Source organism: Sapajus apella, unplaced genomic scaffold (genome assembly GCF_009761245.1).
Source record: "Sapajus apella isolate SASKATOON/1434 unplaced genomic scaffold, GSC_monkey_1.0 scaffold68, whole genome shotgun sequence".
Taxonomy (NCBI): Eukaryota; Metazoa; Chordata; class Mammalia; order Primates; family Cebidae; genus Sapajus; species Sapajus apella.
In genome coordinates this window covers 2954578-2980815 of record NW_022437008.1, presented here as the reverse complement: position 1 = coordinate 2980815, position 26238 = coordinate 2954578, and the positions used below count along the sequence as shown (strand labels likewise).

Here is a 26238-nt window from a genome sequence, read left to right as displayed (position 1 = left end):
ATCCCAGCTACTCGGGAAGCTGAGGCAGGAAAATCTCTTGAGCCCAGGAGGCAGAGGTTGCAGTGAGCAGAGAGTGCGCCATTGCACTCCAGCCTGGGCAACAGAGCAGGACTCTGTCTCCAAAAAAAAAAAAAAAAAAAAAAAAAAAAGCATCTTGTTATGTTGCCCAGGCTGCTCTCGAATTCCTGGGCTCAAGTGATCCTCCTGCCTCCCAAAGTGCTGGGATTACAGGTGTGAGCCACCGTGCCTGGCCTCACCTCATTTTTCACAGCAGCTGCATAGTACTGGATTGTATGGATGAACCATAGTTCATTTAACCCATCCACTGACAGCCATTTGGACTGTTTCCAGTTTGGCCCTGTGACGGACAATGCTGCATTTTGCATCTCTCTCTTTGGGACTGAGGCTCCTTTTTCACATTCAACCTTTTTCTCTGACAGTGGTGGTGCTTTGGGGGCCAGGCGAGTGACTTGCCACAGTCTAACAGGAGGCTGTTATACCCTCAGCATGGCTCCACTGTGCATTTGTGAGGTATTCTGATGCCCACTTCTGCACCGCCCCCCATCTGAAAGGCAATCTCGGGGGTGTGGGTGGGCTGGCGCTCTTTCAGGCTGTACACAGTGAGGCTCTGTGGAGGGCCTGTGCCCAGCATGTGCCTGCAGCTTGGCCTAAGGGAGAGCTGGAGGTGCTGGCGGGTGCCTTCAAGCTCCCATGAGACTGCCTGCCCACCTCTCCTGGCAGCTGCTGGCAGGCAGTGCGCCCAGTGCTAGGGGACTCAAACCCTTCCTTTTTTTATTTTTATTTTTATTTTTTTGAGACAGAGTCTCTCTGTGCCACCAGGTGCCAGGCTGGAGTGCAGCGGAGTGATCTCGGCACACTGCAACCTCCGCTTCCCAGGTTCAAGCAATTCTCCTGCCTCACAGCCTCTTGAGTAGCTGGGACTACAGGCACGCGCCACTATACCCAAATAAGTTTTGTATTTTTTAGCAGAGACGGGGTTTCACCATGTGGGCCAGGATGGTCGCAATCTCTTGACCTCAAGTGATCCACCCGCCTTGGCCTCCCAAAGTGCTGGGATTACAGGCGTGAGCCACCGTGCCCGGCCTCAAACCCTTCCTTACTCCTGTTGCCTAGGGACAGAGGATAAGTGACTTAACAACTCTGCCTCAAATTCTGCATCTGTAAAATGGCCATGATAGGCATTTCTCTTCACAGGGATGCCAGGAAGATGAAATGAGATGAGGCACATTTGTCACTAAACAGTGCCCAGCCTAAGTAAGCTGTCAGTCAACGCTAACCACGACTATCACGAGCCGCCCACCACCAGCCGCCCAATTACGGAACACATCATCACACTCCTTCGTGCCCCCAGGTCTTTGCACAAGCTGCACCTGCCGTGTGGACCACCATTTCTCACCTTGTCTAAGAAAATTCTAAGTCACTCTTCACTTACGCTGTGTCTGACAGCTAGACCAGCTTGCAGACTCCTCCAGGGACCGGTCTGGCTGGAATCTTCTTTGACCCAGAAAGTTTTCTCTGTGCTCCCATAGTGCCCTGAGTTTTTCTTTTTACTCCTTTTTTTCTTTTTTTTTTTTTTTTGAGACAGGATCTTGCTCTGTCACCCAGGTTGGAGTGTAGTGTCACAATCACGGCACACTGCGGCCTCAACCTCCTGGGCTTAAGCAATCCTCCCCCCGCTCAGCCTCCTGAGTAGCTGGCGCTACAGGCATGAAACACTGCACATGGCTAATTTCTAAATTTTTTGTAGAGATGGGGGCCACCTATGTTGGCCAGGCTGGTCTGAAACTCCCGGGTTCAAGTGATCCTCCTATCTCAGCCTCGCAAAGTAATGGAATTACAAGCATGAGCCACTGTGTCTGGCCCTGAGTTACTTTCTTTCTTTCTTTTTTACTTCTTAGAGAAAGGGTCTTGCTCTTTCACCCAGGCTGGAGTGCAGCTATGCAATCATAGCTCACTGCAGCCTCAAACTCCTGGACTCAAGTGACCCTCATGCCTCAGCCTCCTGAGTTATTAGGATTACAGGTATAAGCCACTGCACCTGCCTCCCCAGCCCCGACCCCGAGTTCCTTTCATCATCAGGCTGTGAGATCATTTTTCCCATTGCTTGTCCATGAGATCTGTGTGTTCCAAGACCAAACGGGACACCTGTCTCTTCCAGGCCCAGGACAAATTTGGTTCAGAAGGGATGGCAGGCAGTGGCAAGGAAGGAGGAGAGTTTGGGAGGGCAGGCCTGGACTTGAGACTGCAGACTTCCGTGACAATCCCCAGAATCTGCCTTTCCCCAGAAAGCTGCACTGGGTGGTGTGAGGACTGGGACAATGAGCCAAGGGCCCTGGGGTGACTGTCTCTCCTTTGCCACCTCCCCCCAGCATGGGATGTGGAACAAGTCCATGTCTCTCCTCCCCTCCACCATTTCCCCCATCTCACCTGAGCCTCCTGCACCTTCCCTGCCTGGGTCTCCAGAGGGTGAGAGGCTGGGGGAGGGGAGCAGAGGTGGTTACAGTGGGGAGAACGATTAAGGGGGGAATACAAGGGTTCAAATTGTCAGTGAGGGGCAAGAACACCCACCAACCTAGTTACACTGGGACAGGGTGGTGGTAAAATTGGAGCAGAGGGAGGGAGGGGACGGGAGAAAAGATCTTATCTGCATGCAAAGTGATGCCCGGAGAGGTGATTAGTGAGGGGCAGAGAGGCTGGGGAGGAAGATTTAGGAGGACAGGGAGAAGTAGGGCCTGTTGCCCAGGCTGGTCTTGAACTCCTGGGCTCAAGTGATCCAACCACCTTGGCCTTCCAAAGTACTGGGATTACAGGCATGAGCCATTGTGTCTGGCCCTGACTTTCTTTGTTTTTTACTTTTTAAAGAAAGGGTCTGGCTCATGTCACCCAGGCTGGAATGCAATGGTGCGATCATAGCTCACTGCAGCCTCAAACTCCTGGGCTCAAGCGATCCTCCTACCTCCTGCCTAGGGGATTCAGGGCATGAAGGAACACTCAGGAGGAGTTAGGAAGGACACGGCAGTGTGCGAGTGTGTGTGCGGGAGGGTTAGATTTACAAGGCAGAGGGAAGTTCAGAAAGGAAGAGAGAAGGGAGGGGACGCTTCGGCTGGGAGGCAGGTTTGGGAGGGAGGTGCAGTGGTGCAGTGGAGGCGGTAGGGTTGGGAGAGGCGCGGATACAAAGGGAAGCCATAGGAGGGGACAACAGGGGTCCCTCAGCATCCTCCGGTTGCCTCTAACAATCAGGTACCCTTAGCAACAGGGACCGCGGCAACTTAGGTTCTTTGCAGCGAGGGTCCTTAGCAACCAAGATGCGAAAAACACGCCATTATTGGCAACTTGGCAAGCGGATGTGGTAAACCAACCCTGAACACCCTGCGACCCAGAAACCCACCAGCCTAGCGATACAGATCGCTTAGCAACAGCCCTCAGAATCCCACTCCCCGAAGCGCTCCTACTTCCCGCCCCGCCGCGGCCGCCCTCGGGCCCCGGGGCCTGCAGCCTTCAGCTAGGCCCCGGCGCGGCCCGACCCTCCCACCCGGGTCCCCGACTCACGGTCTGGCTCTGCCATGGGCGCGGTGCTGAAGCCCTCGTGGCTGTCACCGATCGCTCTGTCCCGTCACCAACCACCGTGTCCCGTCACCGACTGCTCTGTCCTGTCACCGACTGCTCTGTCCCGTGACGGCACCAGAAATGGGAGTGGCCGGGATAGGGCTTAGAACTACAACTCCCAGTAGCCATTGCGGCCGCAGCCGCGCTTTCATGCAACAGCCAGAGCGCCCCAGTCTTAAGTAAAAAAGCGCGCGAGGGCCGGACTACGAGTCCCAGAAGGCGCGGCGTCAGCAGCCATGTTGGTAAAGGGCGCCCGGAAGATGTGGAAACGGCTAGTGAGTCGTAGTCCTCCCAAATACTCTGATTGGTCAGGATACGGTACCAGGGCAGGGCGCGAGCGATTCAGCATATTATCATTGGATGAATCAGGGGGCGTGGTGGGGAATTTCCCGCAGGGCGGAAGCGCCAGAACTCCGGCAAAGCCCAGCTACAGGCGAGCGACTGCGGGGGGCCCCTGAGGTGGCGGGGGCCATGGCTGGGGTCGCGTGCTTGGGAAAAGCTGCCGACGCAGATGAATGGTGCGACAGCGGCCTGGGCTCCCTGGGTCCGGACGCAGCGGCCCCCGGAGGACCGGGCTTGGGCGCCGAGCTGGGCCCGGGGCTGTCGTGGGCGCCCCTCGTCTTCGGCTACGTCACTGAGGATGGGGACACGTGAGTGAACCTTAGGCTGCCAAACGGAGCCCTAGGACCCGGCGTCTGATTCCTCATTAGTCTCTGATCCCTGAGGCTTCCTAACCTCCTACTCCTAAATCTGATTTCCGATGCTGAACTTCCTGACCTGTAACCCCTGAGTCCTAACTTTTAACAAAACCAATCTTTTATCCAGCTGTGATCCTAACCCAATCATTTCAGACCTTCCTTTCTTGAACTATGATTCTCAGCTCCTGGAATCCACATTCTATCCACGGATACCCAAACCCGACTCCAATCCTGAGGCTTTTGTTGGAACTGTGGCTTCTCCTGACTTCGAACCTGCAAATATAATCTTTGATTCTTAGTTCCTGATGTGAGCCTTAGACTTTGATTTCCGAAATTAATACTTGGTCCCTGACTCTAAGATCTTGTCTTCTGAGCAGTGTTCTTCAAGTCTTAAAGTCAAAGAGTGAGAATGTAAGTTCTTCTATGTTGAATTCCTAATTGAAGTAGAAAAATAGGAAAAGAAAAAAGAATGTAAGCTCCATGACACCAAGGATTCATCTGTTAAACAAATATTCTTTACACATTACCACATTCCAGGCTTCATTTTAGGTGCTAGTGATAAAGGTAGTGAAGAAAACAGACAAAAACGAAAGCCCTTGTGAAGGAGACGTTTTATTTTAGTGGGGTTAAATAAACAGATAAGACAGCAAGGAAGGAAAGAAACAGAAAGAAAGAAACACAGAAAGTAAGAGAAGGAAAGAAAGTCACAAGCTGTCAGTACTTTGGAGAAAAATAAAGCAGGAAAATGAGGCAATAGATAAACAAGATAAGAGCATTTCAGGCAGAAGGAACTGCAATTGCAAAGGCCCAGATGAGGGACTGTACTGGTTTTTTTTTTGTCTGTTGTGTTTACTGCCGTATGCCCAGTGATGCAAGCAGTGCCTGACCCAGGAAGCACTTAATAAATACTGATCTTACCAAAGAACCCACTTTAGGTTTATTAATTTTCATTAATTTGGTTTTATTAATTTTATTTTAGTTTTTAATTGGTCTTTGATTCTTAGCTCACTCCAAAGTGTGAGCTACTGCACCTGGCCAACAACTCTGTTTTGTACTCTGTGCTGTGACTCTGACAAGTCTGGTCTCTACAGACTCTTCCTCCATGTCCATCTCCTGACCTCAGACAACCTGATGGGCTCTGCTTGGGGTCCCCTCTCTCAACCGTCAAGTGTAGGGCCCACCTCATGTTTCCTGTCTTTCGGGGGCCACTGTGATTCATTGCATGACGTCCAGCGTCTTCAACACTGTTGCTTCATATACCGTATTTTGTCTGATTTTTCTTTGTTTCTTGTGGGAGGGAAGTCTGGTCCATGTTACTTCATTTTGGGCAGAAGTGGAAATCCCACTGAATAAACATTGTTGATTCCACGAATTTGCTGATGAAACTCTGACCTCTCTGACCCTCCCAGATAGCTGACAGTGGGTTCCAGAACTGTGGTCCCAAAGCCTAGCATACAGTAGGCACCCCCTGTTTGTTGAATGAAGGAATGCAAGAGGACTTGAATTTTGCCCTCTGACCCCAGTCTTTGTTCCCAGGGCACTGCATTTGGCTGTGATTCATCAGCACGAACCCTTCCTGGATTTTCTTCTAGGCTTCTCAGCCGGCACTGAGTACATGGACCTGCAGAATGACCTAGGCCAGGTGAGCCACGAGGGGATGGAGTAGGGGTTGGGGTCTGGGGTTCCCAGTGTGACTCCCTACTGCCTGTCCTCTGCTTCTGCAGACGGCCCTGCACCTGGCAGCCATCCTGGGGGAGGCATCCACGGTGGAGAAGCTATATGCAGCAGGCGCTGGGCTGTGTGTGGCAGAGCGCGGGGGCCACACGGCGCTGCACCTGGCCTGCCGTGTGGGGGCACATGCCTGTGCCCGTGCCCTGCTTCAGCCCCGCCCCCGGCGGCCCAGGGAAGCCCCGGACACCTACCTCCCTCAGGGCCCGGACCATAATCCCGACATCAACCATACCCCTGTCGCCTTGTACCCTGATTCCGACTTGGAGAAGGAAGAAGAGGAGAGTGAGGAGGACTGGAAGCTACAGCTGGAGGCTGAAAACTATGAGGGTGAGGGTCGCCACCAGGGAAGGACTGAGCTCCCAGGCTAGGCGAGAGCACCTGGCCCTGGGCTCTCTTCCCTGATTCCAGACCAAACTCCTTGAGAAATCATGCCTAGGCTTCAGGAACCCAGGCATTGGGACCAGGGACCTCCACTCAGGGCCCAGATGATTGACAATTGGATGTGTAGGACCTAGGATTCCCACTTGGAGACCCCAGATCACTTGGGACGCAGACCTGGCACTCACAGACCCAGAGCTGCCAGGATCCAGTTGCTGGGCCCCTGGGCTCCCCACCTGCAGAGTGTATTCAAGCTGGGATCCCTACCCCACCCTAGGACCAGGGAATGCAGAGCTCAGGCCCTCTGGGAAACTCTGGCACCCCAGGTTCCCAGCGATGGGCAGCAGGGACAGCCCTCCTCTGCCTCATGGGAAAAAGGAGTCACCTGCCCACAGCCTGGCATCCAAGTTTCTGCTCCCTCACCTATAAGCCTGCCCACCTGGTACCAGACCTCTCCTCAGATGGACTGAGGTCATTCGGGACCCAGTGTTCAGGGCCTGCTTCTCACCCCCAGATCACAGGCTTTTCAGCCACTTGGTACCCTTTTTTTTTTTTTTTTTTTTTTGAGACGGAGTCTCACTCTCGACCAGGCTGGAGGAGTGCAGTGGTGTGATCTCAGCTCACTGCACCCTCTACCTCCTGGGTTCAAGCAATTCTCCTGCCTCAGCCTCCCGAGTAGCTGGGACTATAGGCGCCTGCCACCACACCTGGCTAATTTTTTGTATTTACTAGAGATGGAGTTTCACCATGTTGGCCAGGATGGTCTTGATCTCCTGACCTTGTGATCTGCCTGCTTTGGCCTCTCAAAGTGCTGGGATTACAGGCGTGAGCCGGCGCACCAGCTCAGGTCCTTTGTGAAATAAGAGCAGAGACTTAGGTCTTCTGGCCCCAAAATCCAGGCCCCCCATCCACAAACCCCAGGCTCTTCACCCATGGGCCCCTGGCTTCTCAAAGCCCAGGCTCTAGCACTTGCTGGCAAGCTCAGGCCATCTGACACAGGCATTTAGGACCCACGTACCTCTCTGACATACCCAAAGATTCAGGAACCAGCCCCACACCTGATCACCCTCCGGCCACATGGCCCTCCCCCAGAATCAAGACATGGGGGACCCCTCACCCCATCATCTGATGCGTCACTCTGTCCCCAGGCCACACCCCACTCCACGTGGCCATTATCCACAAAGATGCGGAGATGGTCCAGCTGCTCCGAGACGCCGGAGCTGACCTCAACAAACCGGTGAGCCCCACCCTGGGGGAAGCTGCTGTCATCGGGAGGGGGCTGGTCCCCTCCTCGGGTCCTCTGACCCTTCTGCTGCACCCCTACAGGAGCCCACGTGTGGCCGGAGCCCCCTGCACTTGGCAGTGGAGGCTCAGGCGGCCGACGTGCTGGAGCTTCTCCTCAGGGCAGGTGCCAACCCTGCTGCCCGCATGTACGGCGGCCGCAGCCCCCTGGGCAGTGCCACGCTCCGGCCCAACCCCATTCTTGCCCGCCTCCTCCGTCAACACGGAGCCCCTGAGCCTGAGGACGAGGACGACAAACCCGGCCCCTGCAGCAGCAGCAGCAGCGACAGCGACAGCGACAGCGACAGCGGAGACGAGGGCGTGAGTCAGGAGGCGAGACAGGGCCGCCCACCTGGGGGGTCAGGGTAGACCGGCAGGCAGGAAGCAGGAGAAGATAATTAGGTGCACGTGGAGACTGACCTCGGGCTGCTGCTGCTGGAGAACTCAGGCAGGTGGCAGCGCCTGTGACATGGGGCACTAGTCAGGAGAGACCTAAAAGGGGAGGCGGGAAGAGCTTGGGTAGAAGTGGCTGAAAAGCTAAGGTGGTGGCAAAAGTAGAACTCAGCCAGAGTTGGAGAAAAGACCTTGGTTGTAGTGACTGGTGAACACAGGCGGGGGTGGGTGGCAGCGTCGGAGCTGGAGAATTCAGGCTATGAAATGACAACCTTGGGTGGCAGTGATCTGAACACCAGCAGTGGTGGGGCAGGACCCAAGCCAGCGGCGGGGAGAGATGCAGTCAGAGAACCCAGCAATACAGACCTGACCTTGGGCAAGGCGCGGGGCTGAATGACGGGCATGCAGTGATTTGGATAAAGGCGGAGGGAAGGGGTGGAGGAGGGCCATCTCAGTTGCGGGAATGCTGGAGTGTCGGCTGGGCTAGAACTCCGACTATAGAAGTAAATTTGAAAATGGAGTTCTGGCTGGGCACAGTGGCTCATGCTGTAATCCCAGCACACTGGGAAGCCCAGGCAGGTGGATCACCTGGGGTCAGGAGTTAGAGACCAGCCTGACCAACATGGTGAAACCCCGTCTCTACTAAAAATACGAAAATTGGCCGGGCGTGGTGGCAGGCACCTGTAATCCCAGATACTTGAGAGGCTGAGATAGGAGAATTGCTTGAACCTGGCAGGCAGAAGTTGGAGTGAACCTAGATCGTGCCATTGCTCTCCAGCCTGGGCAACAGAGCGAGACTCCATCTCAAAAAGAAAAGAAAAGAAAGGAAAATGGAGTTCTGAGAGCTAGGAAGCAAGCCAGGAGCAGGGGAATTTGGGCTTTGGGGCAAGACAAAATTCTTAGGCTGCTCTGTGAAGACGTCTGAGCTCCTCTGCCTGGTCCCCTTTGCCCCCAGGATGAATATGACGACATTGTGGTTCACAGCGGCTGCAGCCAAACCCGGTTGCCTCCCACCCCAGCCTCGAAACCTCTTCCTGACGACCCCGGCCCCATCTGATTCATTTGATTGTTAATATAATTTCCAATTTAATAAATAAAACCCCAATTCTGAAAACCAGAAACCAGACTGATGTCGTCTTCCCGGTCCTTCTGGGGCCCATCCTTGCCACATCATGGAGGCAGGGTGCGTTTCTTTGTGCTTTATTTACTCAGAAGGGTTGGAGTGGGAATGCATGGGTGTGGGGGTGCTTCCTGAGTCAGGGCTGACCCCAGTCCCCTACCCAACTCGGGTGTGGTTCCAAGGCACGCCCATCTTCTCCCCTGCTCCAGTAGGGGTGTTGTGGGGTGCTAGGTGAGGTGGAAGCTTCAGGGTCAACAGACATAAGCCACAGGGTGTGTCGGGAGGAAGGAGGGCACAAGGCAGGGGTCAGCCCTCCCTCCTGAGCTGCTCCCCCAGCGTCTCCGTTACCTTCTTCAGTTCGTCTCTCAAGTGCTCCAGCCGCTCCACCTCCTGTTCCTGGTGGGGTCAGAAAGGCGGTGGTCAGCACCCACCTTCAAAGACAGGCCACCTCAGTCACTGTGAACGTGGGCCACGTCGGTTCTCACAGTGGCAGCCAGCAGCAGTCGTTCTGATCACCGTGGACCGCGATGGTGACCATGCTGACTGCCATAACCCTGGAAGAGCAGTAGTGGCTAATGTGACCACAGCCAACAGCAGCGGCATGGGACTGGCAAAGGTGCCTGGCATGAGTGCCTTGCGATGTGATAGCACTTTATTTTTATTTTTTTAATTAAAAAATTAATATAAAAAAATATGGAACGCTTCACAAATTTGCATGTCATCCTTGTGCAGGGGCCATGTTAATCTTCTCTGTATCATTCCAATTTTAGTATGTGCTGCAGAAGGGAGCACTTTTATTTTTAAGATGGAGTCTTGCTCTGTCACCCAGGCTGGAGTGCAGTGTCGCGATCTCAGCTCACTGCAACCTCCACCTCCTGGGTTCAAGCAATTCTTCTGTCTCAGCCCCCCAAGTAGCTGGGATTACAGGTACCCACCACCACACTGGGCTAATTTTTTGTATTTTTAGTAGGGATGGGGTTTCACCACGTTGGCCAAGCTAGTCTCAAACTCCTGACCTCAAAGTGATCCACCTGCCTCAGCCTCCCAAAGTGCTGGGATTATAGGTGTGAGCCACCATGCCCAGCCTTTTTTTTTTTTTTTTTTTTAAGACAGTTTTGCTCTGTAGCCCAGTTTGGGAGTGTAGTGGCACAATCATGGCTCACTGCAGCCTCAACCTCCAGGGTTCAAGCAAGCCTACCACCTCAGCTTCCTGAGAGCTGGGACCACAGGCGTGTGCCACCATGCCTGGCTAATTTTTAAAATTTGTAGAGTCAGCGTTTCACTATGTTGCCCAGGCTGGTTTCCAGCTCCTGGCCTCTACGATTCCTCCCGCCTTGGTCTCCCAAAGGATTACCCCTCCCTAGGATGACCGGCATGAGCCACCATGCCCAGCCTGTGATGACACTTCTGGTTACTGCCACCAATCATGGAGATACCTTGTCTTCCATGACCCAGCAGTGGTGTCTGTCACCTAGTGAGGCAGGCACAGCGACCACTTTCATGATGGCCAACTTGCTAGTGACACTGCCTTGCTTCTATGCAATAATGGCACCATCTTGGCTGCCGTAGTCCATACCGTATATGGAAGTAGGAAGCAGAGGAGGCCGTGCACGGAAGTTGTTACCCAGTCCTGGGGTCAGTCTTGGTCACTGTGATCCACTCGTGATGGATCTGGTGGTGTATGGCCAACACTGGTGGCTGCTGAGTTGTAACTCCACTGACCATCTGGTTAACCCTCCCTCCACACTGTCTTGGCGCTCCTCCATCATCCCCCACTCACCTCCCTCTCCAAAGCCGCCGCCTCCTCCTCCTGCCTGGCCTCAGCCTCTGGCTGCTGGTGGTGGTGGTGGCGGCGTGGCGAGTCCTCGTGCCTCTCTCCTCCGCCCTTCTCGGCCCCCTGCCACAGGCTGCGGTCCCCGCCCAGCACTCGAGCCCCCTTCTCCTCTGCCTGGAACTGGGCCGTCTCTTCGTCGCTGGCCTTCTCTGCCACCCGCTTCTTGAGGTCCCCTCCATTCTCTAGATGGTGCTGCCACAGGTCACTGAAGGTCTCCAGGGGCCCCTTCTTCCTCTCCTCCTCCTCCTCTTCCATCTTCTCCTCCTCCTCCTCGTCCTCCTCCCGGTGGAGCTGGCGGTGCCCTTGCTCTCGGATGGCTTGTTCCTGGACCTCGGACTTGTGGGTCCTCTCTGCTATCTCCTCCTCTTCCTCATCCCTCACTTCCTGGCTGGACCTCGTCTTCCCAGCCTCCTGCTTCTTGAAATCCCCAAGCAGCAGGCCTTTATCCTCGGTGGATGTGCAGCCGTGGGGTTCTGTTCCGCACATCTCTGGCAGAAAGGGAAAGGATGCTCTCTAAGCATCCAATTGGGAAACTGAGGCTGGGCATGCAGGCCCAGGCCTGTAACCTCAGGAGGCCAAGGTGGCCGATCACCTGAGGTCAGGAGTTCAAACTGGGAAACTGAGGCCTTGAAGAGTTCTGAGCCCTGCCTGAGGTCTCACGGGGGGCTGCCCAGACTGGAAGGGGAGGGTCCCAGTTCAACCCACCAGGGAGGGGATGTGCCCTGCCCCACCTGGTCCTTCTGCTGGGAGCCACAAGGGTGCAGCTGGTGGCCAGGCTCTGGCAGGTGTGAATGCTGGCAGTGCCCCACTGGCCCAGGCAAAAGGGCTGTGGGAATGAGGGCCCCCTCCTCCAGGAACCCCGGGCGGGAGGGCACGTGGGGCACCTGGGCAGGACCCTGGGTGGGGTGGGGTGAGGTCTGATGGAGCTCTAGAGGGCAAGTGGGACCTGGGGCCTCCTTACCTTTGTGGAGAAGAGCCGTGCAGGGTCCTCTCTGGACCTGGCCTACGGTCAGCACCTCTGTGACCACCTCTGCCAGACAGCGGGTCAGCTGGGGGGCAGGGGTGCTAGGTCAGAGGGAAGGTTGGGGGGAGGGGGATGGGGAGAAGAACGGCTGGTTTGAGGGCAATGGGGATCATGGGGCAGGCTGTGCAGGGAGGGCAGGGCCCAGCTAGGTGAGGCAGGGCAAGGGCTCCACACTCCTCACCTCCTCCTTGGAGGGTCTCGGTGCCAAGGGAGCAGCGGTGGCTGTGGAGAAAGGAGGCTGGTGCTGGGCTCGGGCGCCCTGGCTGTTGTCCCCAGTACTGTCCCCAGCTCCATGGGCTTCCCGATCCCCACACATACCCCCTCATCCCACCTGGTAGGTGCACAGTCCCAGCCAGAGGCTTGACCCTGAAGCCTCTGCTAGGTGCACCGCCGGCCCTGGCCACCCGAGTCCCTGCTCCCGGTCCCCTTACGGGTCCCGCACTCACCTGCTCCCAGCAGAAGCGGCAGCAGCAGCAGCAGCAGGGAGGCGGGCTCATGGGGCAGCATGGTGGGCATCCGACGGGTCCACGGAGCTGTGTGGACCGGGACTGCAGCGCCTTATAACCCACGCGGCCCCGAAGGGAGGAAGTGATGTCATTGCCGCCCCCTCCCTGCCCGCGGCGGGGCGACATCTGCGGGGCGGTCGCCTGAGACCCTCAATTATTCATGAGGCCCCCCGCCCTACATGCGCTCCCCTTGAGGCTTCCGGCCAGGAGCACAGCGGCGGAGGGCTGGGGGCCTCCCTTTTTTTGTTTTTGAGACAGGGTCTGGCTTTGTCACCCAGGCTGGAGTGCAATGGCACAATCACTTGCTCACTGCAGGCTCCTGAGCTCGACTGATCCTCCTACCTCAGCCTCCCGAGTAGCTGGGACCACAGACATGCACCACCACGTCTGGCTAATGATTAGTTTTCGCAGAGGCACAGTGTCACTTTGTTGGCCAGAATGGTCTCAAACTTCTGGTCTCAAGTGATCCTCTTGCCTGGGGCTCCCAAAGTGCTGGGGTTACAGGCGTGGTGAGTTGCCACGCCCGGCCTGGGAGGGTCTCTTCCCAGAGCAGCAGGGTCTGGCACACTTGCTCTCCACACTGACTGGTGGACCTGGGTGGGGACCCAGAGTCAGCCACTCACAGACGGACCTCAAGCAACTCCTTCCCTTCCGGGGCCTGTTTTCTCATCCAGAGAGGTTTTTTTTGAGACGGAGTCCCACTCTGTTGCCCAGGCTAGAGTGCAGTGGCGCGATCTGGGCTCACTGCAACCTCTGCCTCCCAGTTTCAAGCGATTCTCCTGCCTCAGCCTCCTGAGTAGCTGTGATTACAGAGGAGGAGACGATGCAAATGTCTGACTCGGGAAGGAATTTGGAGTTTCAACAGCAAAGCAGGTCGGGTGGACCAAGCAAGACAGATGGGCTGAAGAGGAAGGTGGAGTGGCTCAGGTGGGGTCTTAGGAGCCTCAGTGAGCACTTTGCCCTTTTACTGAGATGAAGCTACAGGAGGCCTCTGAGCAGGGGTGGGACATGACCCAACTGAGGTGCTCACGGATCCCTCTGGCTGTGGCGAGGACAAGGACAGACAGCAGGGAGCCAGTGAGAAAGCTTCCAGGGCTAGCCAAGAGGGAGGGATTGGAGGACAAGGCCATGTGGGGTCAGGGTGGAGAGAGCAGTGGGCAGATTCTGGAAATCTTTTTTGAGACAGAATCTTGCTCTGTCACCCAGGCTGGAGTGCAGTGGCGTGATCTTAGCTCATTGCAACCTCTGCCTCCTGGGTTCAAGAATTCTGCCTCAGCCTAGCTGGGATTATGGGTGCATGCCACCATGCCCAGCTCATTTTTGTATTTTTAGTAGAGATGAGGTTTCACCATGTTGGCCAGGGTGGCCTCAGACTGCTGACCTCAAGTAATCAGCCCGCCTCAGCCTCCCAAAGTGCTGGGATTACAGGCGTGAGCCACCACACCTGGCCAGATTCTGGAACTATTCTGAAGGCAGTGCCGCCAGGATTGCTAATGAAGTGGACGTGGATATGAGAAAAAGTCAAGGCTAACCTGAGGGGTTGTGGCCTGGGCAGCTGGGAAAATGTCCTGGGATGGGCACGTCTGGGGAGGACCAGGTGGCTTCGCTGAGTTTGCGATGCCTGCTGGGCCCCTATCTGGAGCTGCAGAAGGGACAGCGGCATGGGGAACTGGAGACTGAGGAGAGGGGTGAAGCTGTCCTTCACCCTGGGGTCTTGTCCTGGAGGAGGGGAGAATTCGACATCCTCTCAGCTCCCCTGGTGGCCCCCAAGCCAGCCTCCATGTGTGCTGCGGGGTGGCTAGGCACTCCCAGCCATGGTCCTCACAGCCACAGAGGACAGCGCCTCCGAGCGGCCACCCAGTAGCTCCTGGAAAGCCGGGCATCTCCCTCGCTCGCAGATCCACAGAGGCCTTCATCCTGACCATTTATTGGGGACTTTTTGGTCAGCACTGTGGGGGGGAAGAAGGAAGGAGGGATGGAGGCCTCTTCCTCTGCTTCTCCCATCCCTAGAACCGTAAAGCCCAGATGTCCTGCTTCCCACAGGGACCCTCAATGAAAACAGGGTCAGTGACTGACTCTGAGGCACAGGGATGGAGGAGAGGTGGACCCGGGGTCCAGGGGCCCAGGCGTGGAGCTGACAGGAGGGTCGCACAAGTCAGGATGGGCTCGGGAACACAGGTCCCAGGTGTCTGAGATCTCCTGAGCTCCAGGAAGCAGTGACACCAAGGGCTGCCGTGGGTGGGTTCTCAGCTTGCAGCAGGCTGGCCAGGGAGCCCAGGCTTCCGGGGCTGGTTGGGGCCGATGTACTGGAGAGGCACATGGGTGGGGGCCGTGATCCGATCAGTGCCGAGGTAGGGCTGGAGGGCGGGGGGCACAAGCACCGAGCCGTCCTGGGGACAGAGCAGGCCTCAGGATGCTGCAGACACCCCACACCTCCCCTATACTGAGTGACCTCTCTGCGTGGGACCCTCGACCCCTTACCCTTTGCTGGTTACTCTCCAGGAGTGCGATGAGGAGGCGAGGGACAGCACAGGCAGTAGCATTCACCTGTGAGACAGCCGTGCTCGGAATCAGCCGCCCAGCCCACCCCAAACCCGGCCCGGGGAGGGCCCAGGTGAGGGGGTCTAGGGTGACAGAGGCTGTGGGCAAGGGCGCAAGGGCAGGAGGCTGTGCGGGCCTCACCGTGTGGGCGAACTGCAGCTCCCCAGCTTCGGTCTGGAACATGATGTGGAGGCGGCGGCTCTGGAAGTCCGTACAGTTGGAAGCACTGGTGACCTGGGGTGGGGGGTGGCAGGCTGAGCACATCAGGGATGGGGGCTGGTCTGTCCTCCTTCCCACCCTGCGTGTCCAGTGGCGCAGGGCTCACCTCTCCAAAGCTGCCACGGCCTGGCATCCAGGCCTCAATGTCAAACTTGCGGTAGGCGGGGAGGCCCAGTTCCTGGGTGGGCATGTCCAGGACCCTGCAGCCAAGGTGAAAGGTGTGGTGAAGGTCAGCGGGTGAGAGGAGGAACAGGGAGAAGGAACGGAAGCAATGGAAGAAAAGGCAGCCAAAAAGCAGGAAAAGGCCCAGGAGTTCGAGACCAGCCTGGGCAACATAGGGAGACCTCATCTATTCAAAAAACAAAAAAATATATAAAAAGGAGGAGATGATAGGGAAAGGAGAGTCGTGAGGCCAGGGGTGGTGACGGACAAGGCGGCATACAGAAAGGAGGCACGAGGGAGGCTGATGGGGGAGGAAATGCACGTGGCAGGGTCTACCGGCTGTTCACAGTGGCCATTTGCATATTCGAGCATTCTATAACAGCACCGTCGGTTTTTTTTTTTTTTTTGAGGCAGAGTCTTACTCTGTCACCCAGGCTGGAGTGCAGTGGTGCAATCTTGGCTCGCTGCAACCTTCGCCTCCCAAGTTCAAGTGATTCTCTTGCCTCAGCCTCCTGAGTAGCTGGGACTACAGGTGTGTGCCACCATACCCGGCTAATTTTTAAAAATTTTGGAAAGACGAGCTCTCACTATGTTACCCAGGCTGGTCTTGAACTCCTGGCCTCCAGCAATCCTCCTGCCATGGCCTCCAACATGCTGAGATTATAGGCATGAGACACCACGCCCAGCCTATACTCCCAATGATTTTTTTTTTTTTGAGATGGGAGTTTCACTCTTGTTGCCCAGGCTGGAGTGAGTGCAATGGCATGATCTTGGCTCACTGCAACCTCCGCCTCCTGGGTTCAAGTGATTCTTCTGCCTGAGCCTCCAAAGTAGCTAGGATTACAGGCATGTGCCACCACTCCTGGCTACTTTTCTATTTTTAGTAGAGACGAGGTTTCTTCATGTTGGTCAGGCTGTTCTTGAACTCCTGACTGACCTCAGGTGATCCTCCCGCCTCAACCTCCCAAAGTGCTGGGATTACAGGAACGAGCCACCACACCCAGCCTACATTTCCAGTTTTTTTTTTTTTTTACAATGGGTCACCCAGAAAAGCAGCCCACATTTTTCAGCCTCTCCTGAAAGCTGCGTGTCCCTGACAGGGTGAGGGCAAGTGGGGCTTGCAACCTCTGGCTTCTCCCTTTCCCAGCCCCGCTTCCCACTGGGTGGTAAAAAAGCTGCACAGGTAAGACAGATGAGACAGTGGCCCAGGGAGCGTGGGTGGGCAGCAGGAGGAAAGGGGCCTGGGTCTCCACCCTGGGGCACCCTGTGCTACTCTTGCTTCTGTTAATCCCGTGACGGACCATAGGCTCACGGGCACACATAGGGAATCCTGTCTATGGCCCTGTAATCCTTATACAGGAAAACGGGGCAACAAGAGGGCTGGAGAGGTGGTTCGAGACCAAGCAGCAGCTAGCCAGCCCGTCATCCCTCCCTACCCCACCCCAGCCATCCCGGCCCCCAGCCCCTCTCCACACCGGAAGTGCAAACCCAGCTCTGTCAAGATCTCCATCTGAAGGGACAGGAACTCCTCCAGCAGCTGTGAGCTCTGCTCCAGCCCGGGGCCTGTCACCCCAAACATCTCCACCTGGGACAGAGGGCAAGGGAGTCAGGAGGCTCTGAGCTGTTGGGGTGACCCCCACCCCAGCCCCGCTTATTCCCCGAGACACCAGCCTTGGTGAAGTGGTGGACTCGATACAGCCCCCGGGGGTCCTTTCCCGTGTTTGTCTCTGCCCGGTAGCAGGTGCTGGAACAAACCATCCTGGCAGAGAGCAGGGGAGGTCGGGTCAAGGAAGGCAGAGTGAATGTCACAGGTAGGGTCAAGGTCTGAGGAAACCAGATGTCACCTGACTGGCAGGTCTCTGAAGGCCACGCTGTGGTCCATGAAGTAGCCTGGGAGGAGAAGGGGACCACAGGGTGAGCCAGGGCTGCCAGTGCCCCGAGGAAGCCTTTGTGAGAATAAGAGGCACTCCCTCTGGTGGATGAAACCCCAGGTCAAGGCATGGGGCTTGATTGTCACTGCACAGTTGTGCAGTAAACAACCTACACAACCGTACATGTTGGCCCTGGGGCTGCTGAGCTGCTCTAGGCAGGCAGCCATCCCCACCTGCCCCTGGATGCTCCCAGTTGTCCTCCCACATCGCTCCCGCTCCTCCCCCAGTGCCCACGCAGGTGCTCACCTGCAAGCCCCACCTCCGCTGTTCCAGCCAGGTTGAGATCTTCGAAGCGGGAGGGGTCGATGTTGTAAATTTGGGATGGGTTGGCATTTGGTGTCATCCCACAGCCTTCCTGAGGGAGGAGGCCAGGCCACAGGGGTCAGGGTAAGCCCAGCCTCTCCTGTTTTACAGTCACAACCCCAGCTCCTCCCCTGGACACATCTGGAGTCACCCTGGCCTTCCTGGTATGGCCTGGCCCCCTCAACTCAGCCCCAGGGCGGTCTCCTCAGGTGTCCCTGCCTCAGGCACCTGCAACACAGGACCTGACACCCAGGTGGCGGAGGGGAGCGGGGCGGCCTCACTCACAAACACTGCTCCTCGGAGAAGGTCTGGTACCGTCATGGGGGTGAAGCCCTGTTCAGGAGAGAGGGTGAGTGAGCAGAGCTGGCACCCCCACCAGGCGCCAAGCTCAGCCCCAAAGATGGGGTGCTGCAGAGTGCCAGCGGCTTCCAAAACGCTTCGTCCTCAGATGAAACTGAGGCAGGGGCTGGCGCAGTGGCTCGCAGCTGTAATCCCAGCACTTTGGGAGGCTGAGGCGGGCAGATCACTTGAGGCCAGGAGTTTGAGACCAGCCTGGCCAACATGGCAAAACCCCATCTCTACTAAAAATACAGCAATTAGCCAGCATGGAGATGGTGCCACTGCACTCCAGCCTCGGTGACAGAGCGAGACTCCATCAAAAAGACAAAAAAAATTAGCCGGCATGGTGGCACATGCCTGTAATCCCAGCTACTTGGGAGGATGAGGCAGGAGAATGGTTGGAACCCAAGAGGTCGAGGTGGCAGTGAGCCAAGATTGTGGCCCTGTACTCCAGCCTGAGTGACAGAGCGAGGCTCCATCTCAAAAATAAAATAAAATAAAAAGTACAGGTCTGGCCATGCCCTCGCCTGCTTAAAAACCTCCCATGGCTCCCTAGTACCCTCTGGAAATGTCTGAGTCCCTCACCATGACCAATGCTCCATGCAACCAGCCCCTGCCGTGTTTTAATGGATGCATGATTCCCAGCTGCCCCTTTATACCACAAGCAGGCAGTGACGTGCAGTGGTTGCAAGCACAGGCTCGAGGCCCAGCTCCAGACTGGCTGTGGGACCGTGGGCTAGGTACCTTCCCCTCTGGACCTCAATCCTCTCTCTAAAGTGGGGATGATGACAGCACCCACTTCATGAAGTTGTCACAAGGACTAAATGTGTCAATGATACATGTGAAGCTCTGAGAGCAGTGACTAGGGCAGAGCAGTGACCCCATAGCCCTCTGAGCTCAGCTTCGATGCCACCCCCTCCAGGCAGCCCTCCTATCTTGGCCCATACCCGGCGGAGAAGCTTGTTGAGTGTGAAGTTGACCAGGCCATGCTGTAGGAGGGCCCCAGCCCCTCGTAGGTAATAGGAACGGTGGCCAGACACGTGGGACAGGCGCCTGGGAGACAGACAGAGAGACAGGTGGGTGTGCACATCGGCCAGGCTGGCAGGGAATGTGGGGACACAAACACCCGGGGGAAGAAGCCCAGCTGCTGGGTGGGGCTGGGGCATCAAAGATTCATGGCATTTCCACATCTCATGATGAAGCCAAAGGGGCAGGAGTGGCCACCAGCTGTCGGGGCACCGGCGGCTGGGACGGGGTGCTGGGAGCCGGGAGAGGGGCTCACTTCTGACGGATGATGTCGAGTTTCTCGCCGATTTCCAGGTGGCCCCGGGGTTGGAAGGAGAAAGCTAGATGTGGGTGAAAAGCACTGGTGTAAGGGGGGCAGAGAGGGACTCGGCTGAGATAAAGGCTTCCAGAGACAGGAGGGAGGAGGGACAGCGAGAGAAAGGAAAGGAGGGGCAGGAAGGGAGAAGGGAGAGGAGGGCCCAGAAAGGGAGGGAGAGGGAGTGAGCGAAGGGAGGGAGGGAGGGAGAGAAAGGCAGAGACGGGGAGAGGAAATGAGATGGAGGCAGAGGGGATTAAGAGGGGGCAGGGTGGGGAACGCAGAGTCAGAAACAGAGGAGAGGCGGGAGGAGGAGAATCAGAGAGAAGGACACATAGAGTCCGGGAGGAAAGGCCCTGGAGACAGGGACCAAAGCAAAGGGGTCAGAGAGAGGCAGAGACAGACAGACACACAGATACAGACACACAGATACACACAGACAGATACACAGACATACACACACAGATACACACAGACACAGATACACACACCCCCACACCGATACAGACGCAATCACAAACACAAACACACAGACACAGACACAGATATACAGAGACATAGGCACACATAGATATACAGACACACACAGATACAGACACAGATACACACACACAGATGACACAGAAATACACGGACACACACAGATACACAGACATATATAGACACAGACACACAGATATACAAAGACACACAGACATGCACACACAGATACACAGATACCAACAACACACAGATACACACATGACACACAATACACACACACACAATACACACCCACACAACACAGGGTGGGTCTGCCCAATGGTGAGGGAGAAAGAATGAAAACCCTAGGACCACCTCTCAGTGACAGCTCAAGCCTGGTCAAGGCAGGAAGCTGAAGCCACCTCCTGTAGTACCAGTTTTCCAGGCTCCAGCCACGTTCCCAGACTGTGGGGGTCCCCATGCCCAGACTCCAGACCCCCCATACCCCAAGGCTCGTCAGCTCCCAGGCCTGGGGTGTGGCCCACCTGGCTTGTCTCCGACCACGTGGAGCACTCGAGCCTGGCTCTCATCCCCGACGGGCTGCAGGGAGACAGCAGCAGTCATGGGAAGGTGGCCCTGGGTGGGCCCCTGGCCTCCCTGCCACCCGGCCTGGCACTCACCACGTCTGGGTGGGTCTGGTTGGGCAGCCTCAGCGCCTGCAGGTAGAACTCCTCCTCAAGCTGCGCCTCCCTGGGGTATAGGGGAACAAGCTCCTTCCGGATCTCCCGGCCGCGTGCCCGCAGACTCTGGTACTGGGGGTCCTGGGGGCAGCACGGGTGGGATCGGGACTCCCTCAACCAGCGTGACCTTGATCCTGACTGGCAGAGCCCCTGTGGTGGACATTCATGCCTCTTCTTGGGCCCAGCGTCCTGAATGTCTTTGCAGGAACTTCCCTCACCACCCCACGGCAGATTCGTGGGGGCAAAGAATCAGGCCTGGCCAACTGGAACGTTCTATTGCCTTGGCCACAATGACTGGCTCAGAGATAGGCACCCGATGCCAGCTGAACTCATGAGAATCAGCCCCAGGACTTTAACTGGAGCTATCAGGAAAGTGTGCTTCACTTTGCCTCCCACTTACACAAGGGAAGAAAGATGGCCTGGGAATGCAAGAAACGCAGGACCAAATATGGAGCCAGTGCCTGGATCCAGCTGCACCTGAAGCTGCTTTTAGTTTCATGTATCAATACAGCCTATTGTTTTCCCCCCTTAAACCTGTTTGAGTTGTTTTCTGTTACTTACAATAGTGGAATGGTGACTGGCAGAGTATCCTCCCTGCCCACCCCCGACCCCGGACAGGACATCAGCTCCCCACAGTACCTGCTGCACTTCACCATGGTCTTGGTTTGCCTGCCAGGAAAGAGACAGGGTGGGTGATTAGGCTGATGAAGTTGAGGGTGGGGAAGAGAAAAAAGGAAGGGTCAAAGGTCAAACAAGGCCAGAGGATCCCAGTCTCCTGCTCTGTCAGTGCCTCAGTTTCTCTATTGGTGACGTTACAGAGACAAGATAATTAACAGTAATTACAGCTACAGCTGTCCTGCCTCCACGCCAGGCTCCATGTACAGAGCTCTCCATGACCTGGGTTCTTCACAATCCACTCTAGAAGGCAAGCATTCATGCAAACCCTGTGACATGGTTTTGCTCTGTGTCCCCACGCAAATCTTATCTGAAATTGTAATTCCACCTGTAGAGGAGGGGACCTGGTGGGAAGTGATCGGATCCTGGGGGTGGTTTCCCCCATGCTGTTCTCGTGAGAGTGAGTTCTCACAAGATCTGCTGATTTAAAAGTATTTGGCAGTTACCCCGACTAGCTCTCTCTGGCCACCACGTGGAAGGGAAAGTGCCTTGCTTCCCCTTCGCCTTCCACCGGGACTGTAAGTTTTCGGAGGCTTCCCAGCCACGTGAAACTGTGAGTCCATTAAACCTCTTTTCTTTGTAAATTACCCACTTTTAGGTATTCTTTATAGCAGTGTGAAAATGGGGCTGGAGGCGGTGGCTCACAAGTGTAATCCCAGCACGTTGGGAGGCTGAGGAAGGCAGATCACCTGAGATCTGGAGTTTGAGAACAGCCTGACCAACATGCAGAAACCCCGTCTCTAATAAAATACAAAATTAGCCAGGCATGGTGGCGCATGCCTGTAATCCCAGCTACTTGGGAGGCTGAGGCAGGAGAATCACTTGAACCTGAGAGGCAGAGGTTGCGGTGAGCTGAGATTGCGCCATTGCACTCCAGCCTGGGCAACAAGAACAAAACTCCATCTCAAAATGAAAAAAAGAAATTAGCTGGGTGTAGTGGCGTATGTCTGTAATCCCAGCTACTCGGGAGGCTGAGGCAGGAGAATCGCTTGAACCTGGGAGGCGGAGGTTGCCGTGAGCCAAGATTGTGCCACGGTACTCCAGTCTGGGCGACAGGGCAAGACTGTCTCAAAAAGAAAACAGACTTATATACTCTGTGTGTAGATATGAAAATGGGGGTGTGGAGAGGCGTTTGAGGGCCTGCAACCAAGGGCCCTCGACATTCTGAACCTTCCATGATCCTAAGCAGCTGAGGGAATTGGACAGCCTGGGTCTGAATATTGGGCACCTACCTGCTGCGAGCCCTTGGGCAAACGTCTGCCCCCCTGAACCTCAGTATCCCCATCTGTGAAGTGGGATGGTAACAGGACACCCTGGCAGGGCTGCTGTTGCCCTGCCCAACATGCAGCTTCGCTGAAAAGATGAGTTAGCACTCAAAAGACATTAGACGATCCATTGCGTTGCTTTCACTGGCTGTCGGTGACGCACACAGCCTGAGGCTTGCAAACCAATCACCTGGGTGCAAACCCTGCCTCTCCCGCTTCCTGGCTGTGAGACTTAGGTACTTTGTTGGGTTGTTTTTTCTTTGAGACAGGGTCTTGCTCTATTGCCCAGGCTGGAGTGTGATGGTGTGATCACACAGTTTGAGGCTGACTGCAGCCTCAAACTCTCAGACTCAAGTGATCTTCCTGTCTCGGCCTCCAGAGTAGCTGGGACTGCAGGCGCACGCCCCCATACCTGGCCACTTAGGTCTGTTTTAATGTCTTAGGGCCTCACTTTTTCGCAGCTGTAAAACTGGGTTTGTATGGTTCCTGTGTCAGAGGTTGTTGTGAGGACTAAGGGTATGGAAAGCACCTGGCATGGTGCACAGCGATTTCTACATAAGGTCTGCTTTTCTCATGACTGTTTTTTAAGCCCTCTGTTGCAGATGCTTTTGGTTGTCTATCCCAAGATCCTTCCTTCCAGGCCGGGCACAGTGGCCTGGAATCCCAGCACTTTGGGAGGTCAAGGCAGGTGGATCACCTGGGGTCATGAGTTCGAGACCAACCTGGCCAACATGGTGAAACCCTGTCTCTACTTAAAATGCAAAATTAGCCAGGCATGGTAGCACATCTCTGTAATCCCAGCTACTTGGGAGGGCGAGGCAGGAGAATCAGTTGAACTTGGGAGGCAGAGGGTGTTGCAAGCCACTGCACTCTGGCCTGAGCGACAGAGTGAGACTCCATCTCAAAAAATAAAAATAAAAATAAAATAAAATAAAGATCCTGGCTGGGAGGCCAAGGCAGGCGGATCACCTGAGGTCGGGAGTTCAAGACCAGCCTGGCCAACATGGAGAAACCTATCTCTACTAAAATTACAAAATTAGCCAGGTGTGGTGGGGCACACCTGCAATCCCAGCTGCTTGGGAGGGTGAGGCAGAATTGCTTGAATTCAGGAGACGGAGGTTGCGGTGAGCTGAGATTGTGTTGTTGTACTCTAGCCTAGGCAAAAAGAACAAAACTCCATCTCAAAAAAAAGAAAAAAAAAAAAAAAAAAAAAAATGATCCCTTCTTTCTCCTTCCCCACAGAACCCTGACTCAGTTCACCCTTCACCGGCAGCTGCAGTTCAGGGGACATGGGCCCCACCTGAGGCTGGTCTCCAATCGGTCTATGCTGTCTGCCTGAGCAACTGGGGTGGGGTGGGGCTCTGGGCCCGGGGACATGAGGTGACTCTGTTGGATGCTTCAGGACAGGTGTCCTTGCTGCTGGAGAAGGAACTCAAGCCAGAGAAGTCCCTGTCTCCTCCCCCCACTGGCACAGTCATGTGAGGAGACGCTGGACTACAGCAGCCATTTGGAAACCCTCATGGGGAAACTGAGGAAAGATCGGTGCAATGATGTTGCCGGTGCAGAGAAAAGAAAAGCACCTGGGCTGGGGATGCTGGAAGAGACACTAATCAATCAACCCTAGGGATGCCAGGGTCCTGCATGGTGCGCCATGTGAGGAAATGCATGTCCACGTTGTTCATGCTATTTTTATTTATTTATTCATTTATTTATAGACGGAGTCTGACTCTGTTGCCTGCGCTGGAGTGCAATGGCGTGATCTCGGCTCACTGCAACCTCCACCTCCTGGGTTCAAGCCATTCTCCTGTTTCAGCCTCCCAAGTAGCTGGGATTACAGGTGCCCGCCACCATGCCAGCTCATTTTTGTATTTTTAGTAGAGGTGGGGTTTCACCATGTTACCCAGACCGGTCTCGAACACCTGACCTCAGGTGATCCTTCAACCTAGGCCTCCCGAGTAATTGGGATTACAAGCGTGAGCCACTGCGCCAGCCTGTTCAAGCTCTTTAAATTGAGTTTCCTGTTACCTGTGTCGAGAGACACGCTTGCAGCCACTCCCCACCCACTCAGGGCCCCACGCTCACCAGTAGGGCCTGCACTGCCTTCGTCACGGCTGCCTTCTCTTCCTCCAGGCTCCGGATCTGCTCCCGCAGCTGCCTCAGCTCCTGCCATGTCGAGATCTGGGTGGACATAAGAGGGAAGGAGGTGAGCAGTCACTGTTCCTGCCCTTCTCTCTGGAGCCCACCGGACACCTGGACCTGCGGCGGGGTGAGGCAGAGATCCCTGCCTAGCCCTCAGAGGCCATCTTGCCCTCCTCCCCTTCAGTATTGGAATGCCGAGGTTCAGCTGGCCACACAGCTGCCCAGAATTAAGACACACTGGCTGAGTGTGGTGGCTCACACCTGTACTCCTAGTGCTTTGGGAGGCTGAGGTGGGCGGATCACTTGAGGTCAGGATCACCCTGGCCAACAGGGTGAAATCCCATTTCTATTAAAAACACAAAAATTAGGTGGGTGTGGTGGCACGTGCCTGTAATCCCAGCTACTCGGGAGGCTGAGGTGGGAGAATCACTTGAACCTGGGAGGCAAATGAAGGGCGCAGTGAGCCGAGATCTCACCACTGCTGGAGCCTGGGGGACAAGAGCAAAACTGCATCTCAAAAATAAAAAATATTTATCTTTTACTAAACTGTAAACTCAGGCCATGAGAGGGCACGGTGGGGTAGTTAAGACTGTGGAGTCTGGGTGTGGTGGCTCACGCCTGTAATCTCAGAATTTTGGGAGGCTAAGGCAGGAGGATCACTTGGGCACAGGAGTTTAAGACCATCCTGGGCAACATAGCATGTTCCTGTCTCTACCAAAAATACAAAAGTTTAGCTGGGTGTGGTGGTATCTGCCTGTAGTCTCAGCTACGTGGGAGGCTGAGGCAGGAGGACTGCTTGAGCCCAGGAGTTCAAAGTTGCAGTGAACTATAATTGTACCACTGTACCCCATCCTGGGTGACAGAACAAGACCCTTTCTCTTAAAAAAAAAAAAAAAAAAAAAAAAAGTGGATTCTGGAGCCAGGAAGCACAGGTAAAAATTCCCACTCTGGCCGGGCGCAGTGGCTCAAGCCTGTAATCCCAGTGCTTTGGGAGGCTGAGGCAGGCGGATCACGAGGTCAAGAAATCGAGACCATCCTGGCCAACATGGTGAAACCCTGTCTCTACTAAAAATACAAAAATTAGTTAAGCATGGTGGTGTGCGCCTGTAGTCCCAGCTACTGGGGAGGCTGAGGCAAGTGAATTGCTTGAACCCGGGAGGTGGAGCTTACAGTGAGCCGAGATTGTGCCACTGCACTCCAGCCTGGGGCCTGGTGACAGAGGGAGACTCTGTCTCAAAAAAAAAAAATCATCCCATTCTGCCACTTCCAGTTGCATGACCTAGCACGAGTGAATTAGCTTCTCGGGGCCTTAGTTTTCTCTCTGATAAAATAGGGGAAATAATGGCAACTACTTCATAGAGTTATCGTGAAAATTAAACGAGGTTAAAGTGTATAAGGCACATCAAACAGGCCGGTGCGGGAGTCCAAGAGAGGACTGGGAAAACATGGGACCCCACCATCCCTAACACCTCACCACAGAGATATGGTGAACCCGGTTCTAATTCCCCGCCCCCACTTTTTTTTTTTTTTTTTAGACGGAGTCTTGCTC

The 26238-nt window shown here is 55.4% G+C and overlaps 4 protein-coding genes and 1 non-coding gene across 17 annotated transcripts in view; 1 reads left to right on the top strand and 4 right to left on the bottom strand.

The window, feature by feature from the left end:
* The window catches only part of SIRT2 (sirtuin 2), a 31286-nt gene extending 27357 nt beyond the window's left edge, over nt 1-3929 (bottom strand). The window contains exons 1-2 of one of the 2 annotated variants that reach the window (XM_032248873.1): nt 3571-3785; nt 2449-2495 (exon numbers count right to left, since the gene is read on the bottom strand). In XM_032248873.1, the coding sequence (XP_032104764.1) occupies nt 2449-2495; nt 3571-3586 (63 nt within the window). In that variant the 5' untranslated portion in view covers nt 3587-3785. Of the gene's footprint in view, nt 1-2448; nt 2496-3570 lie in introns of both variants that reach the window. The other variant, XM_032248874.1, reaches the window with a different exon arrangement.
* On the top strand, nt 3704-9229 carry NFKBIB (NFKB inhibitor beta). 4 transcript variants are annotated; one of them, XM_032248871.1, is made up of 6 exons: nt 3704-4277; nt 5918-5967; nt 6050-6383; nt 7583-7671; nt 7761-8036; nt 9064-9229. In XM_032248871.1, exons 1-6 carry the CDS (start codon nt 4139-4141, stop codon nt 9163-9165), a joined length of 990 nt encoding a protein of 329 aa, XP_032104762.1. In that variant the 5' UTR covers nt 3704-4138; the 3' UTR covers nt 9166-9229. The 4 variants fall into 4 exon arrangements, with proteins under 4 accessions (XP_032104762.1, XP_032104763.1, XP_032104760.1 ...); XM_032248872.1 differs by having other exon boundaries at nt 5862-5967; nt 6326-6383; XM_032248869.1 differs by having other exon boundaries at nt 5862-5967.
* Nucleotides 9230-9292: 63 nt separating this feature from the next.
* Nucleotides 9293-12874, bottom strand: CCER2 (coiled-coil glutamate rich protein 2). 7 transcript variants are annotated; one of them, XM_032248883.1, is made up of 5 exons: nt 12533-12702; nt 12268-12308; nt 12024-12111; nt 11009-11550; nt 9293-9627 (listed from the first exon to the last, which is right to left on the bottom strand). In XM_032248883.1, the coding sequence occupies exons 1-5, from the start codon at nt 12600-12602 to the stop codon at nt 9535-9537; spliced, it is 834 nt and encodes a 277-aa protein (XP_032104774.1). In that variant the 5' UTR covers nt 12603-12702; the 3' UTR covers nt 9293-9534. The 7 variants fall into 7 exon arrangements, with proteins under 7 accessions (XP_032104774.1, XP_032104775.1, XP_032104769.1 ...); XM_032248884.1 differs by having other exon boundaries at nt 9293-9624; XM_032248882.1 differs by lacking the exon at nt 12268-12308 and adding an exon at nt 9714-9782 and having other exon boundaries at nt 9540-9624; nt 12533-12874.
* On the bottom strand, nt 9916-10018 carry LOC116530969. The gene has a single exon (XR_004260193.1). It is a non-coding gene; the product is annotated as a U6 spliceosomal RNA (small nuclear RNA).
* Nucleotides 12875-14502: 1628 nt separating the features above from the next.
* SARS2 (seryl-tRNA synthetase 2, mitochondrial) overlaps nt 14503-26238 on the bottom strand; it is a 13334-nt gene continuing 1598 nt past the window's right edge. The window contains exons 2-17 of one of the 3 annotated variants that reach the window (XM_032248868.1): nt 24633-24728; nt 21250-21279; nt 21011-21087; nt 20551-20620; nt 20416-20470; nt 19370-19433; nt 19035-19140; nt 18034-18081; nt 17692-17800; nt 17359-17404; nt 17186-17273; nt 16990-17099; nt 15459-15552; nt 15275-15367; nt 15074-15139; nt 14503-14982 (exon numbers count right to left, since the gene is read on the bottom strand). In XM_032248868.1, the coding sequence (XP_032104759.1) occupies nt 14839-14982; nt 15074-15139; nt 15275-15367; nt 15459-15552; nt 16990-17099; nt 17186-17273; nt 17359-17404; nt 17692-17800; nt 18034-18081; nt 19035-19140; nt 19370-19433; nt 20416-20470; nt 20551-20620; nt 21011-21087; nt 21250-21279; nt 24633-24728 (1296 nt within the window). In that variant the 3' untranslated portion in view covers nt 14503-14838. Of the gene's footprint in view, nt 14983-15073; nt 15140-15274; nt 15368-15458; nt 15553-16989; nt 17100-17185; nt 17274-17358; nt 17405-17691; nt 17801-18033; nt 18082-19034; nt 19141-19369; nt 19434-20415; nt 20471-20550; nt 20692-21010; nt 21088-21249; nt 21283-24632; nt 24729-26238 lie in introns of all 3 variants that reach the window. The other 2 variants (XM_032248867.1, XM_032248866.1) reach the window with 2 other exon arrangements.

Excerpts from the sequence above, each read along its gene's own strand:
- NFKBIB (XM_032248869.1), top strand. The coding sequence starts at position 3,988 with ATGAATCAGGGGGCGTGGTGGGGAATTTCCCGCAGGGCGGAAGCGCCA. Across the intron at positions 5,968-6,049 it reads TGCAGAATGACCTAGGCCAG|ACGGCCCTGCACCTGGCAGC; the intron begins GTGAGCCACGAG and ends CTGCTTCTGCAG. Across the intron at positions 6,384-7,582 it reads GGAGGCTGAAAACTATGAGG|GCCACACCCCACTCCACGTG; the intron begins GTGAGGGTCGCC and ends CTCTGTCCCCAG.
- CCER2 (XM_032248878.1), bottom strand. The coding sequence starts at position 12,718 with ATGTCGCCCCGCCGCGGGCAGGGAGGGGGCGGCAATGACATCACTTCC. Across the intron at positions 11,551-12,023 it reads CACGGCTCTTCTCCACAAAG|AGATGTGCGGAACAGAACCC; the intron begins GTAAGGAGGCCC and ends CCTTTCTGCCAG. Across the intron at positions 9,628-11,008 it reads CGGCGGCTTTGGAGAGGGAG|CAGGAACAGGAGGTGGAGCG; the intron begins GTGAGTGGGGGA and ends TTCTGACCCCAC.